This window comes from Peromyscus leucopus, chromosome 17 (genome assembly GCF_004664715.2).
Source record: "Peromyscus leucopus breed LL Stock chromosome 17, UCI_PerLeu_2.1, whole genome shotgun sequence".
Taxonomy (NCBI): domain Eukaryota; kingdom Metazoa; phylum Chordata; class Mammalia; order Rodentia; family Cricetidae; genus Peromyscus; species Peromyscus leucopus.
Genome location: NC_051077.1, coordinates 53,956,990 through 53,972,445, shown reverse-complemented (window position 1 = coordinate 53,972,445; position 15,456 = coordinate 53,956,990). Strand labels below are relative to the sequence as shown.

The window sequence follows — 15,456 nt, the reverse complement described above, 5'->3', positions numbered from 1 at the left end:
TATCCTTCCCAGGGGCTCAGGAAAGAAACTACGAACGGCGAGGACTATTTTCAGGAAAAAGAATCTCAGCACAACGAGCTCTTTGTCTGTCTACGTTATTCCTCTGGGATAAAATCTTATCTACACAGCTATAGCTCTGTACTCAAGCCTCGCTCTTCTCTCGCCCGATTTCTCCCTGCCTTTATCTGCTGTCCCCTCTAGGTTCTATCTTAATTCTCTGGTCTTAATTTCTGCCTCATCTAGGTCCTTTTCATCTAGTTCTTACCCATCTAGTACTTTCCCATCTGACTCTTCTTCATCTTCCATCTTGCCCACACGTTCTCTCTGGTCGAAATCCTCCATATCCCTCTCAGTTCCCCGTCCTCAAGGTCTCCACTCCTCTCTTCCTCGCTGTCTCCTTAGACCTCTAAAGCCTCTCAAGTCTCTGAGGTGTTCCCTTATAAACCCAAGTTATAAACCCAAGCAATAGCATCCTCTGGCCGAGCAAAGTCACCAGGCTTGAATTCTTAGGGGTCATAAAGGCAGGTAAGAACTTTCCTCAGGCAGTGACCACCAGGCTTTCTTTTACAACCTGAAAGGAGAGGTAAAGGAGGAGGTCAACAGAGAGCTAATGCCTGGTTAGTATATCAAGAAGGGGATCTGTGTGCTCAGTCCACATTCCTAGAAGTGGTTAGGAAAGAAGTTAGGGGTCTATTAGTAAGGCTGTGAGAAAGGAGGCTCTCACCCTAAATTGCACAAGAAATAAAGCTATCCGCCTGACCTAGGAGACAAGTGTTTCGTTTGGCCTGGGATGCTTAAGTCTGTTCTTAGAGAGTACAGAGATATCTCTGATAAGGTACTTCCTCCGTCTGGGGATGGACCTGGACGGACGCTGCCAATGGCGATAGTTACAGGGAGGCTTGAACTGGGAGTTCTAGCTGTGCCTCAGCTTGACCTCTGGAAGGCCCTTGCCCTCTTCCAGGTATTGGCTTTGTCATAATCAGCTGAAATCCTACTTTGTATATATTTCTGGCTTGTATCACCCACTGTCGGGGGCCACCCTGCAAGCTGAGGTGGACACATGATTACTGACCACACCTGTCCACCCGCCCACTCGGCGGCCTCATTCAGTGGGTACAGAGGGTGGTGTTCAGGACTACGGCTCTCACCTACTGGCTGAGGCCAGAATGACTCTCCATGCTCCTCTGTCTCCCGCAGTGAGCTCTGGGCGGCAGGGGTTTGTCCTGGAGAGTAGGCTCTGATGGCGGTGAAGGAACGGACTTGCTCATTAGAGCGAGGGCGAGGAGGCAGAGCCCTTTACCTAGGCTGCCAGCAGAGGGCGTGGCCCAGACTGCAGGGGCTCTTCCCACCTCAGAAGACCTGGATCAGCAGTGGGTCTTCCCGCTGCAAATGATTTAGTCCGTCCTCACAGCCATGCCCAGTCCCTTGGGTTTTAGTTAATTCCAGATGTCGTCAAGTTGACAACCAAGAACAAACATCATGGAATTTACACCAGTTTACACTCAGTTAAGCCGCCTTCTGCGTGTGTGTGTGTGTGTGTGTGTGTGTGTGTGTGTGTGTGTGTTTGAGAGAGGGTTTCTCTGTGTATCCCTGGCTGTCCTGGGACTCTGTACACCAGGCTGGCCTCAAACTGACAGAGATCCACCTGCCTCTGCCTCCAAAGTGCTGGGATTAAAGGCGTGCGCCACCACCGCCCGGCCAGTTAAGCCTTCTTGAGGACTACTGTCCCCCAGTTTCCATCTCTCTCTCAGTCTCCAGTGCCTAGCTCTGATTACCCCTACCCTCCGCCCCGGGATATCTCTTCCTTCCTCCACATCCTCCTGGGACTCAGCTATTGTCCCTGCCATTTCCTGCCTGTGACACTGAGGTTCACAGTCTTGTTCCCTTGACCCCACAGTACCCACTGGAGACAGGGCTCCCCTGGGGACCCCCAAATGACCCTCACAGGCACCTGTAATCCCTTTGTGCCTTGATTCTTGTTTGCCTCACATCATTGTCCTTGCCTCGGTAAACAGTTGGTGACCATGCCCTTTCCCGTGTCGGGCAGATTGTGCAAGCTCTTCTAAACCCTCACACCTGAGGTCTTGCTCAACCCTGCTGTGTGTGTGTGTGTGTGTGTGTGTGTGTGTGTGTGTGTGTGTGTGTGTGTTCTGGAAACCAAACCCAAATCCTGATCCCTGAGCCACGCCCCCAGCCCCCTCACTGGGGGATTCTAGGCGGGGCTCCACCCTGACCACGCCCCCAGCCCCTCACTGGGGATTCTAGGCGGGGCTCCACCCTGAGCCACGCCCCCAGCCCCTCACTGGGGATTCTAGGCGGGGCTCCACCCCTGACCACGCCCCCAGCCCCTCACTGGGGATTCTAGGCGGGGCTCCACCCTGAGCCACGCCCCCAGCCCTCACTGGGGATTCTAGGCGGGGCTCCACCCTGACCACGCCCCCAGCCCCTCACTGGGGATTCTAGGCGGGGCTCCACCCCTGACCACGCCCCCAGCCCCTCACTGGGGATTCTAGGCGGGGCTCCACCCTGAGCCACGCCCCCAGCCCCTCACTGGGGATTCTAGGCTCCACCCTGACCACGCCCCCAGCCCTCATTGGGGGTACTTAGAGCTGTCCCTTCTCTGGTGGTCTTGGACGGTCCTCTGAGGCCGACACCCAGCTTGTGGGCTGTTGACTGTGACTTTAGGAGGGGAGCAGGCAGGGTCATCATCTATGCTGGACAGGTCCCCACACACTGCAGACCGTTCATCACCCCGCGTCATCCATTGCTGTGTAACTTAGGCTAATACAATCAGATTTCTTGGGGTGAATTTTGGAACAGTAGAAGTGGGGGACCAGGCTTCATTGGGTGGCTGCCCCTCCCTTGCAGACATTTTCCAGAAGCCCTGACCTGTTCGCTGCCTGCTGCTCCCTCCCTCCTTTCCTGTTTTCTGTGAAAATTTCCTGTGTCTGATTGGCTAGGGAAGGGGAGGGCGGGACTTTTTCATCTACTTGGGTCACTGTCTCCTTCACACTGGACCCTCGAGGCTATGGAGGAGTTAGAGGAGAGGAAGGAGACAGCGGTGCAGTGGACACAGACAGACAGACACAGACAGACAGACACACACATGCACAGACACAGACAGATACACAGACACACAGGCACAGACAGACAGACACACACACACTGACACAGACACACTGACACAGACAGACAGACAGACACACTGACACAGACAGACACACTGACAGACACACACACACACACACACTGACACAGACAGACAGACACACACACTGACACAGACAGACAGACAGACACACTGACACAGACAGACAGACAGACACTCACACACTGACACAGACAGACAGACAGACAGACAGACAGACACACACACACACACACACACACACACACACACACACACACACACACGGGTCTGGGGAAGCGCTGGGCTTGCATGGGAGCCCCGGCTGACCCGGCGGTGAGGCCTCCCCTGGGCATGGAGCAACCTCTCCAGCTGTGACCTCTGTCCTCCTGGGTTCCTGGAATGTCCCCGTGCATGGCTTCCACCCCCAGCTCCTCAGTGCCGAGAGGGCTGGCGAAGGCCGCTTGCCAACCTACATAGGAGGACAAACCCTGACATTTGGTCCCTTTTACCCCGAGTCTGGACCTCAAACCTGTGCCCGACTCGGCAGAGGGCTGGGCTGGGGACTCCAGAGGAAGCCAGGCTGTGCTCTGGGTTCCTGGTTTGCGGTACAACCTCTCTGGGCCTGACTTGATTTTCATTTCTCTTCTCATCTTTATTTTCCTTTCTTCAGATTTTTTTATTCTTTTTCATTTCTCCTTTTTTCCATCCTTTCCCCTTCTTCTCTCCTTATTTATCTTTCCTTCCCCTTTCTCTTTAAATCTCATCTTTTTTGTTGTGATGTAAATAGAATTGTTCAACCCAGCGGAAATTCCATCCAAGCACAGAAAGACTCAGTTCGTCACTGACTGGACTGGCTTCCCCCGGAGGCCGCTGACCAGAGGCAGCCACGCCCACGTGCATTTTCAGCTGGAGAGTGGCGACCTTCCCCAGGTGTCACCTCGACACTGGTCGCTGTCATTTCATCACGTGTTTGGCTCTTCCCACTTCTTGGGGATTCGGCTTGGTCTGCTGGGTCCTGACCTTCCTGTCTGGGTGAAGGAGCCGCCTGGGGGCTGCCTGACAGAAGCGATTGAGTTAAATCCGGGCCAGAGTCTCCCAGCTTAATTCCGTATTTCTATGAACTCAATATCTTTCATTTTGTTGTTTTTGTTTTCAGACCGGGCTGGCCTCAAACTCATAGCGATCCTCCTGCCTCTGCCTGAGTGCTGGGATCAGAGGCTTGGGCCACAGATCCTGGCTTAATGCCTTTGAGTTTATTGTAAATGTATTTTATTTATATTCTAATTGGGGTTAAACCTTCAGCCCCAGGTCTCTTGTAGCCCAGGCTAGCCTCTTACTCCATCATCCCACTTCCCCCCCCTCTGGGCCGACAGGTGTGTGAGACTGCAAACAACGTCCATTTCACGAACTGAAGGAGGGGCACACCTAGATCATCCTCAGCTCACACTTAGTGTGCACCAGAGTCATCCTCAGCTCACACTTAGTGTGCACCAGAGTCATCCTCAGCTCACACTTAGTGTGCACCAGAGTCATCCTCAGCTCACACTTAGAGTGCACCAGAGTCATCCTCAGCTCACACTTAGAGTGCACCAGAGTCATCCTCAGCTCACACTTAGAGTGCACCAGAGTCATCCTCAGCTCACACTTAGTGTGCCCCTGCTGTGTGCCCGGCCTGTGTGATAACAGGGTAGATGTTAGGGGCTCAGCTGGAATGTGGGGGGCAGCCAGGAAGGAGACTCTGGTAAAGTGCAGGCAGGAACCTGGGCGTCTGACGACCTTAGGTGCCCCGGACCTGAAAGAGAGACGAGCCGACCTGTGACTGGACAGCCCCTGCATTCCTCCGGTGCGCACACAAATACATAAAATGTAATAAAAACATAAAAAAAATCTTTTTGTAAGAACCTTGAAGCCGGGCGGTGGTGGCACACGCCTTTAATCCCAGCACTTGGGAGGCAGAGCCAGGCGGATCTCTGTGAGTTCGAGGCCAGCCTGGACTATCAAGTGAGTTCCAGGACAGGCTCCAAAGCTACACAGAGAAACCCTGTCTCGAAAAACCAAAAAAAAAAAAAAAAAAAAGAACCTTGAACCCCACTCTCATGGAAAGATTGTCCACATGGGTCCGAGCACAGCCAGCGTGGAGACCCCCTCCCATCTTCCAGCCTCAGTTTCCCCATTAACAGAATGTGCTCACCTGACACTACGGAGCTTCCTAACCATATTTGGTCTTTTGAGTCCCCCCACCCCCACCCTCCGTGGGCTCCTGACTCTCATCAGTTACTGAGTTCGGGGGAAACCGAGGCTCAGAAGGGCCTGGTGAAAAGGCTCTCGGTCTTTCCTAGAGTGCTCAGAGCTGACTGGTCCTGTGCACCCCTCCCCAGCCCTCGGGAAGCCGCCGCCGGGCGGGGCGGGACCGTGGGTGTCCCCGGAACCCCAGGGTGCCAATTAAGTGCTGGTGGCCCGTGTGGGGTCAGAGCCACGGTGGGATGGCAGAGCCGGGCCCGGAGCCGGGGCGCGCGTGGCGACTGCTGGCCCTGTGCGGGGCTGCGGTGTTTCTGGCGGCAGCCGCGGCCGGAGGGGCGCTGGTGGCCTGGAACCTAGCGGCCTCGACGGCCCGGGGCCCCCGCTGCCCTGAGCCCGAGCAGGTGAACGCCACGGTGTGGCCCCCAGACTCGGCGCCCGAGGTCGAAGAACTGCGGCGGCGGCTGGCCGAGGCCGAGCAGCGCCGGGAGAGCCTGGCCGGGCAGCTGCAGCGCGCCGAGGGCGGCCGGAGGGAGCTGGAGGCGGCGCTCAAAGCCTGCAAGGACCGCCAGGTAGGGGCAGGGGAGAGCCAGAGATCGGCAGAGACCCCGCTTGCCGGTCGCTGGGGCCTCAGTGTCCCCGACTCTCCAAACCGCCGTGGCTTCTCCTGTCTTCTAAAATGCCAGTCCTCTTGGAGCCTAACTTCTGACCCATGGCGCCACGGGGCCCCGGAGCTTCGGGAGACCCTGTCCCGACCCTCCGTGCCGCTCACCCCCACTCCAGGCTCCAGCCGTCTTATTTTGAGAGAGGGACACTTACATCACCTGTAATTAGGAGACTAAAGTTGGCCTCTTGGGGTGGTACCAGCCGGACCTCCCTTTTCCGGGGACCACCCCCTCAGACTCTTAACTCTCCTGACCCCACAGCCTCACGAAAGGGAGTGACAGTATGGTGTCACACACGAGGGAGGCAGAGGCAGGGAGGTCAGGAATTCAAACTCTTCCTCGGGAGCGTGGAGAGGTGGAGGGCAGCCTGGGTGCGGGAAGCCCCATCACAAAAGGAAGCTCCCAAACCCAGCGATTCACATTTATTAAACAATGGCTGTGGACCTTTCCAGGTCTGACCCAGCACAGTTTGTACACCTGATTTTGGTGGACACTGACCTGTGCTGGAAACACAAGACTTAACCACTGCCGGGCTGGGGCTATATCCTGACCACGCCCCCAGCCCCTCACTGGGGGATTCTAGGCGGGGCTCCACCCTGAGCCACGCCCCCAGCCCCTCACTGGGGATTCTAGGCGGGGCTCCACCCCTGACCACGCCCCCAGCCCCTCACTGGGATTCTAGGCGGGGCTCCACCCTGACCACGCCCCCAGCCCTCACTGGGGATTCTAGGCGGGGCTCCACCCCTGACCACGCCCCCAGCCCTCACTGGGAATTCTAGGCGGGGCTCCACCCCTGACCACGCCCCCAGCCCATCACTGGGGATTCTGGGGGGGGGGGCTCCACTTTTTACTTTTAATTTTGAGACAGGATCTGCCTCAGATGCCCAGTATGTCCTGGAACTCAGGCTGTGGCCATGCCTGGCTGGAACTTCTGATCCTTCTCCATCCACCTCCCAAGCGCTGGGGTGATGGGCGTATCCTGCCAGGTGCAGCTGACATCTGTGTTTTAAAAATCTAAATGTCCTGGCAAGCTGAGGCAGGAAGACCACAGCTTTGAGGCCAGATTGAGGTGCAAAACGTCGTGGCTCTAATCCCAATACTGAAAAGTCAGGACGGCCCCTGCGTGCTCCCACCTTCCCAGATGAAGGGCCTGAGGCGAGGGAGGTCAAAAGCGCCTGTCCTCAGGTGTGAGTTCTGACCCTGCCCAGCTCAGCCAGGTCGGTTTTGCATGAGGGACCAACGTGAGCCTCAGAAACCCAGGCACTGTCACCCATCACATCTGCCTGAGCCGGCGGCAAGTCCTAGAAGGAGTTCACAGAACCGAGCCTTCTCTGCCGTGCAGAGTCTGGGGTTCACCGAGCTGCTCACTTTCCCTTTCTCCCTCCCGCACCGCTGTCTGCAGAGCCGGCTCCAGACCCAGCTGAAGACCCTGAAGATTGAGGTGGATGAGGCCAAAGTCCGAGGCGCGCAGATGGGGCTGGAGAACGGGGAACTGACAGGTAGGTGGACTGGGGGAGGGAGGCCGGAGGAGGGGGTTAGAGGCGGGAGGCAGGTCCCTGGAAACGCGCAGTCATGGGGCTGCAATCGCTGTGCCAACCTCTAAAAAGACATTAAAAGTATAACCGAGGGGCTGGAGAGATGGCTCAGCAGTTAAGAGCACCGGCTGCTCTTCCAGAGGACCTGGGTTCAATTCCCAGCACCTACATGGTGGCTCCCAACCATCTGTAATGAGATCTGGTGCCCTCTTCTGGCCTGCAGGCATACATGCAGGCAGAACACTGTATATGTAATAACTAAATAAATCATTAAAAAAATAAAACTGTTATTAAAAAAAAGTACAACCTATAAGGGCAAGAAAACAGAAACAGGCCAGCAAAAGGCTCGAAAATAATACAGACCGGCCAGTCTGTCTGTGGCTTGGCGAGGCAGAGAGGTTGCCTAGCATGCCTGGAGCCCTGGGCTCCACCCGCAGCACGCATAAACAAGGCCTGGTGGTGCACAGCTGTCACCCCAGGACCCGGAGGCTGACACAGGAGGATATCTGTGAGTTTGAGGTCAACTTGGGCTCCACGGTAAGACCCAGTCTTAAACAAACAAACACAAAATCAAACCCCAAACAGCAAAGGTTGGTATGTGATGGTGGATGCTTGTTACTCCAGCCCCTCCGGGGGCAGGACTTGAGAGTTGGGAGTCAGTCTCTCAGTAAATCGGAGGCCAGCCTGGGCTACATGAGACCTTGTCTCAAAAGCAGTAATAGCATTAAAGCGACAACGACGACGAAGATGGAAAGTCATGTACATTCCATCTTTTTGTTTTGTTTTGTTTTTCCGAGACGGGGCTTCTCTGTGTAGCCCTGACTGTCCCGGAACTCACTCTGTAGCCCAGGCTGGCCTCGGACTCACAGAGATCCGGCTGCCTCTGCCTCCCGAATGCTGGGATTACAGGCGTGCGCCACCACCGCCCAGTTTAGTCACGCACATTTTAATTCGAGCATGCACACGGCGCGCTCCGTCCTTCTGTCCCCCGCAGAAGCCCTGGAGCGCTGGGAGGCAGCAGCCACGGAGTCCAGGCAGCAGCTGGAAGCGGCCCTGCAGCGCGCAGGCGCAGCAGAGGCAGACGGCGAAGCTTGCGTTGGCCGCGAGGTGGCGCTGAGGGAGCGCAAGTGAGTTGAAGGGCGGGTCGCGGGCGGCGGACGGACAAGGCCGCTGGCCAATGACGATGCAGAGTGTATTCTTTAGGCGTGGCTTAGGGACTCCGGGCCTCTGCAGGTGGGGAGGGAAGGGTGGCCAGCTGGGCCGGGCGGGGAGAAGCTGGAAATAGCTCAGGATGGTGAGGGGCATAGGTTGTCTGGGGGTCCCCGGGCTGAAGGTGCCAGTTGGGGGAATCGATGTGGGGCTCAGGGAGGAAATACAAGGATGCAGGAAAAGGGTAACGGGAAGAGTCAGGGGCCCGGGGAGGATCTTGCAGGGGAGGGGTCTCTAGTGTGTCAGAGTCTGGAAGAGAAAGGGGGCCGTGCAGGGTCCCCACACGGACACGGTGTCGGGCGTCAGGCGCTCACCGTCCCCTCCTTTCTGCAGTTCCGCCCTGGAAGCCGAGCTCCGCAACCTGCGCAGAGGACCCCGCCCCCGCCCCCGCTCAGGATCCAGGTCCAAACCCAGCATCCGCTCCCACCCGAGGTCTGGACCCACTAAGGGCTGCCGGAGGCCACCTCGTGACCCCCAGTAGGATGGGAGCCTCGGGCCAGGACTGACAGCGTGGGTGAGAGGCGTGACCCACGGCGTCCACGCTCAGCTCTCCACCCACGACTGCCCACGTGGCAGCACACAGAAGGACTCAGTCCTCCTCTCTCGGAGCACACGGGACTAGACCATCATCGCATAGGGAACCCGCCTCGCTTGCTCAGGCCCCGATGTCCCTGGTAACCACGATGGGACCTTCAGCCCATGGTCAAGAGGCTTTGGGGCACACAGAACTCACCAGAGCACCGAGGCAAACTCGAGTGGGAAGGTTTACAAATTCTAAGAAGCCATGAGGATCAGAGCCAAGGTGAGGAGGATGCCTGGGGCCTAGAAAGTGACCATGTTGTGGAGGAGACGCCCAGGAGACAAGAAAAGACAGCGCAGGACGTAAAAAGGGGAGCTGTCTCCGTCACATGGGGGAGGGGCTCTCTCTGGGCTCAAAAGAATCCTAGGAAGATCCACAGTTCTCCTCCTGTCTCCCTCCCCCGCTTTCCCTCTCTGTCTTCATTTCTTTCTCTCTTTCCCTTTCAAATGGGTCTCATGTAGCCCAGGCTGACCTCACACTAGCTATATAGCCTAGGCTGCCCTGGACCTCCGGATAGCCCCCTCCCCCGGGGCTGGGATTAAAGGCCTGCACCACCTCACCCCGCTCGACAATCTAATGTGTGCTTAATTTCACGTTGTTTGTGAGTCTTAAAATTCACATTTAACAAAGAGCTAAAGAGGCCCACAGAAATCCACAAGGATACCCCCACAAAAGACTGCTGGCAATGGTTGAGAGACAGCCGGGCCTGACCTGCTCTGGTGATGGGATGGCCAAACACCCTAATAGCTGTGCCATAAACCCATCCAAGGACTGAGGAATCTGGATGCAGACCTCCACGGGTAGGCTCCTGGTGGAGCGCTGGGAGTCTAATTAGTGAGAAGGAGGAGGGTTTATATGATCGAGAATTGTTGAAACCAAGGTTGGATGAAGCACAGGGACAAATAACCAAATGAATGGAAACACATGAACTATGAACCAAAGGCTGAGGGGCCCCCGGCTGGATCGGGCCCTCTGAATAGGTGAGACAGTTGATTGGCTTGATCTGTTTGGGAGGCATCCAGGCAGTGGTACCGGGTCCTGTGCTCATTGCATGAGTTGGCTGTTTGAATCCTGGGACTTATGCAGGGACACTTGGCTCAGTCTGGGAGGAGGGGACTGGACCTGCCTGGACTGAGTCTATCAGGTCGATCCCAGTCCTCGGGGGAGACCTTGGTCTGGAGGAGGTGGGAATGGGGGGTGGGCTGGGGGGAAGGGGAAGGAGTGGGAGGGGACAGAAGAGGGGAACCCGTGGCTGATATGTAGAACTGAATGGTATTGTAAAATAAATAATAATAATAATAATAAAAAAATTCACGTTTAACGTAGTTTTTCTGCAACGTCTTCCTATGTAGCTCAGGTTGGCCTGAAACACACCGTCCAGCCTCTACTATGAGTACTGGCTTTATGGCTTTACTGGCGTACTTCACCAAGCCTGGCTCATTTTCCCTTGAAACTGCTTGTCCACATTTAATGTGACTGAGAGAGACATTTCTGGGTTTTCTCCATCTGTCCAGATTCCTTAATTTACTCTTTGTTTCTTGCTGTTCCCTGGTGCTGGAGATCGCCCCAGCTTGGCACACACCAGGCAGGCGCGGTCCTGTCTACATCTCCAGCCTCAGCAACTCAGAGCACATGCTGCCCTTGCAAAGGCACTGGGTTGCTTTCTCAACACCCACGTCAGCTCACAAACATCCAGAACTCAGTCCTGGGGATCCAGCACTCTCCTCTGGCCCACTTGGGTACTGCATGCATAGGTGTGCCGATTTATGCAGGCAGAGAATATACAAAATAAATAAAAAATTAAACCATTTATTTATTTACTCATTTATCTACTCATTTAAGACAGGATCTCTCTATATTATGGCCCTGGCTGTCTTGGAACTCACAAGAGATCCTTCTGCCTCTGCCCCCCCAAGTGCTGGGATTAAAGGCGTGGACCGCCAAGCCTGGCCAAAAAAAAAAAAAAAAATCCAAACACAAAAACCTGTCTTTCATACATCCCAGGAACACAATGCACAGTCTGGAGAGGAACCCACAGTCTGGGAACAAGGACGCTGAGATCCAGGTCCACTGTCTATCTAGTGAGCCTGATTCTCAGACAAAAGCAAACACAACTCAAATTGTTTGTAAATACATTGTTATCTCTGCCGTGCAGAGATGGCACAGTGGTTAAGAGCAATGGCTGCTCCTGCAGAGGACACAATGGGTCCCCAGCACCCACATCCGGCGGCTCACCCCGCCTGTAACTCCAGCTTCCGGGAGTACGACGCCCCCTTCTGGCCTCTGCTGTTGGAGCACGGATACATAAAATAAAAAATATTTTGAAATGTGATACAGAAGTGGGACGTGGTGGTCCATACCTTTAACTGGGAGGCAGAGGCAGGTGGATCACTGTGAGTTTGAGGCCACCCTGGTCTACAGAGCGAGTTCCAGGACATCCAGGGCTACACAGAGAAACCCTGTCTCCAGAAAAGAGGAATAATAATAATGATGAAATGTGATGTGATGTGGGGAAAGACTGGGAATGTATCTCAGTGGTGGAGCAGTGGGTAAGAAGCCCTAGGCACAGTATCTAACAATAAGAGAGAAGAAAAAAGACACTTTTTTCTCTCTTTTTTTAAGGCAGGGTTTCTCTGTGTAGCCCTAGCTGTCCTGGAACTCGATTTGTAGACCAGGTTGGACTGGAACTCACAGAGATCCTCCTGCCTCTGCCTCTCAAGTGTCACCCAGCTCAAAAAAGACATTTTTTGTTTTCCTTTGGTAAGTTGGAAATCAGATCGGAGGGGTTTCTAGGCGCCATCTCGTTTCTTGCCATCAGGGGTCGCCGCAGCCTGCAGAGCCCGGAGGTGGGGTCTGAGATCCCCTTAGCCCCGCCCTGAGAGCTGGGAAACTCCTTTTATGATGGGGCAGGCACTGGGCGGGATGAGGAGCTCAGTCAGGGTCAACCTTGCCTACACAGGAAGTTTGAGACTATCCTGAGCTACATGCGACCGCCACAAACATTGTCATCCCAAGAGATTGCTCCCGCCAGCGATTGCTCCCGCCTGTAATCTCAGCAATCTGGAGACTGAGGCAGGAGAATTACCAGGCTTACAGGGAGACTCTGCTGGAAAAAAACTATCAGAAAATACCGTGTCTGGGCGTGGAGGGCAATGGGAGGCTGTGGCAGGGGACACAAGAAGCCACCGGGGCGGTCAGGGTGAGCCAGAACTGAGTCATGTGACCGCCTGCCTCTCCGCAGGCCACACCGATCCTGCTTTTCTTCTGCCTCTGACTGTTTTGAGACAGGACAGTAGCCCAGGCTGACCTCCAATACACCATGTAGCTGAAGATGACCCCAAATCCTGATCCTCCCGCCTCCATCTCACCGGTGTTGAGGTGACCGGAGGTGCCGGGACAGAGCCCAGGGCGTCACGCATGCTGGACGAGCTCTACCAGCTGGCTACAGCCCCTGAACCGGTTTTGTTTGTTTCTTTAGGGTGCTGGGACCCTGGCATAGCCTGAGGGCACACACAGCAATCCCGCCACCCCGAGTCAAGAGTCTAAAAGAATGATTACATTTCTCTATTAATCTGTGTGTGTGTAGATGCAGCGGTGCTCGTGCGGAGACCTCGGAGGAGAGGGCTGTGGAGACGAACGAGGGCCCTCAGGCCTGGCGGGAACGCCCTAGCCGCTGGCCGGCTCCCAGTGTCCCTTGTGTCTACTCCGTCTGCAGCCCACGCCTCTGGAGTCTGGGCTGTGCCCACCAGACCCCTCCTGGGAGTACAGGAGCTGGGGTGGGGGTGGGGCAGCAGCAGCAGCCCCAGGGTGGTGACGACAGGCCTCCCCTGAGAGTCTCACCCCAGGGGACTCAGAGTCCTAAGGCGCTGCCCCCAATCTCAACCCAGCTCTGCTTCACTTTCTCCTTTTTTTTTTTTTTTTTTTTTCGAGACAGGGTTTCTCTGTGTAGCTTTGCACCTTTCTTGGATCTTGCTCTGTAGCCCAGGCTGGCCTCGAACTCACAGAGATCCGCCTGCCTCTGCCTCCAAGTGCTGGGATTAAAGGCATGCGCCATCACCGCCCGGCTCACTTTCTCCTAAAAGCAGAAAATACATTCATGGAAAACTGAGAGGGAGGTGTGCCTGACAGGCAGGAAAACCATTCCCACCACCAGGCTGGGTGGCTGGCACGCACCTACAATCCCAGCACTTGGGAGGAAGAACCAGTCGGATCTCTGGGAGTTCGAGGCCAGCCTGGCTCCAAAGCTACACAGGGAAACCCTGCCTCGAAAAACCTAAATAAATAATTAAATTAAATTAAATTAAAAATTAAAAAAAGCTCTTTCTTCCTTTATAATGTTCCTGGTGGCACACTCTGTCACCCAGCACTCTGGGAGCTGAGGCAGGAGGATTGCTGTGAATTCAAGGCCGGCCTTCAAGTAGCCTCACACTACCTGGAGTACATAGTAACAAATGTCTCAAAACAATAAAACAAAAAACAAACAGTGAAATTTTTTTTCTAACCAAGACATGACGTTTTTTAAACCTCCTGTCTCCGTGAAGACTGAGCTGCGTAGCTGTGGCAAGTGCCGACTTCCTCCGAAAGGTTCCCACCTAAACAAACAGCTCGGCCGAATTGATTGTTTTCCATTTAGAGAGAACGAGGGGGTGGGGAGCATCCAGGAGGATCCTGAGCCGAGCATCCGAAGGGACGCAGCATGGGCAAAGTTTCCTGTGACCATGACAAATTGTTCTCAGGAAAATCACAGAGCGTCCGTCCCATCGGGGAATGCGGTTGACCTGGCAGGGCGGCTTCCCCTCCCCCTCCCTACGGGACAACCTGGCCAGGGATGCAGCAGGGCTTCAGAATGTCTATTTTTAGAGACCTTATACAGTGCGGCAGGAGCAGTCAAGGAATTAACCTTTGGAAGGACGCTCTGGAGGCAGCTATGTCCAGTGGGGATGGGAGGTTGGACCGGAGAGACTGATTGCCGATCTTTCCCCACCGAAAGAAAATAATGGAGGTGCTGTCCAGACCGGGACTGGGAACCAGGGCTGGGAGCCCGAAGGCAAACGCCCCATGGACCTGGGAGGCTCCAGGCAGAGCAGCTGAGCGGGTGTGGAGTCCGGCTTCCATCCCCAGAGAGGGTCTCCGGAAGGTGCTTGCCTCTGAGCCTGAGGACCTGAGTTCAGGCCTTGGGACCCACCAGAGAACTGACTCCTGCAGGTTGTCCTCTGACCTCCATACGCATGCGCGCACACACACTAAAGTAAATGCAAGCTTTAAAGTTTTAAAACAGGCAAGAAAGGAAAAAAATCTTAAAGACATAACTAAGCAAAAAACAAGGAAGATTCATTTTTTTTTCTACCTAAAAAATAAATCTTAAGCTGGGTGTGGTGGCGCACACCTTTAATTCCGTCACTCAGGAGGCAGAGGCAGGTGGATCTTTGAGTTTGAGGTCAGCCTGGTCTACAGAGCAAGTTCCAGGACAGCCAGGGCTACATATCGAGACCCTGTCTTAAAAACAAACAAACAAGCAAACAAATAAATAAATCTAATGGGGGCCCTGGTGAGATGGGTCAGCACTTAAGAGAACGGGCTGCTCTCACAGAGGACCCAGTCCCCAGCACCCAGAGGATCCAATGTCCTCGCTGGGCTCGGAGAACACTGCATACTGCAAACACCTGTTACTCCAGTCAGTACTCCCCAAAGCGGCCTGGGCCACGTGAAACCTTGTTTCAAAAAATGTGTCAAAACTGTGAGACTGGATTACCAATGTGGAAAGAAAATATCATTTTGATCTTGATAGAAATGAAGTTAGTATGTATGTTAAAATGTAACAATTGCCCAACATGACCACCATCAGATCCAGGATCAAGGGTGGTTTTTTGATTTTCTGAAAGTTTACAATTGCCTTTCTTTTTCCTTACCTAACATTATTTATTTTATTATTTTATGTGGATGGGTGTTTTGCCTGCATGTGTATCTCTGTATCACATGTGTTTAGTGCCTGTGGAAGCCAGGAGAGGGCTTTGGATCCCTTGGACCTGGAGGTACAGAAGGTTTTGAGCCATCATGTGGGTGCTGGATATCGAACCCAGGTCCTCTGCAAGAGCAGCC

General features: G+C 54.6%; 1 protein-coding gene across 3 annotated transcripts; it reads left to right on the top strand.

Annotated features, from left to right (window-relative positions):
• Positions 1-5,546: 5,546 nt before the first annotated feature.
• Ccdc194 (coiled-coil domain containing 194) lies at positions 5,547-10,056 on the top strand. Of its 3 annotated transcripts, XM_037211576.1 has the most exons (4): positions 5,547-5,940; positions 7,436-7,532; positions 8,563-8,695; positions 9,111-10,056. In XM_037211576.1, the coding sequence occupies exons 1-4, from the start codon at positions 5,614-5,616 to the stop codon at positions 9,256-9,258; spliced, it is 705 nt and encodes a 234-aa protein (XP_037067471.1). In that variant the 5' UTR covers positions 5,547-5,613; the 3' UTR covers positions 9,259-10,056. The 3 variants fall into 3 exon arrangements, 1 of the variants encoding a protein (XP_037067471.1); XR_005093067.1 differs by lacking the exons at positions 5,547-5,940; positions 7,436-7,532; positions 8,563-8,695 and adding an exon at positions 8,773-8,801; XR_005093066.1 differs by lacking the exons at positions 5,547-5,940; positions 7,436-7,532; positions 8,563-8,695 and adding an exon at positions 8,802-8,862.
• The last annotated feature ends 5,400 nt before the right edge of the window (positions 10,057-15,456 follow it).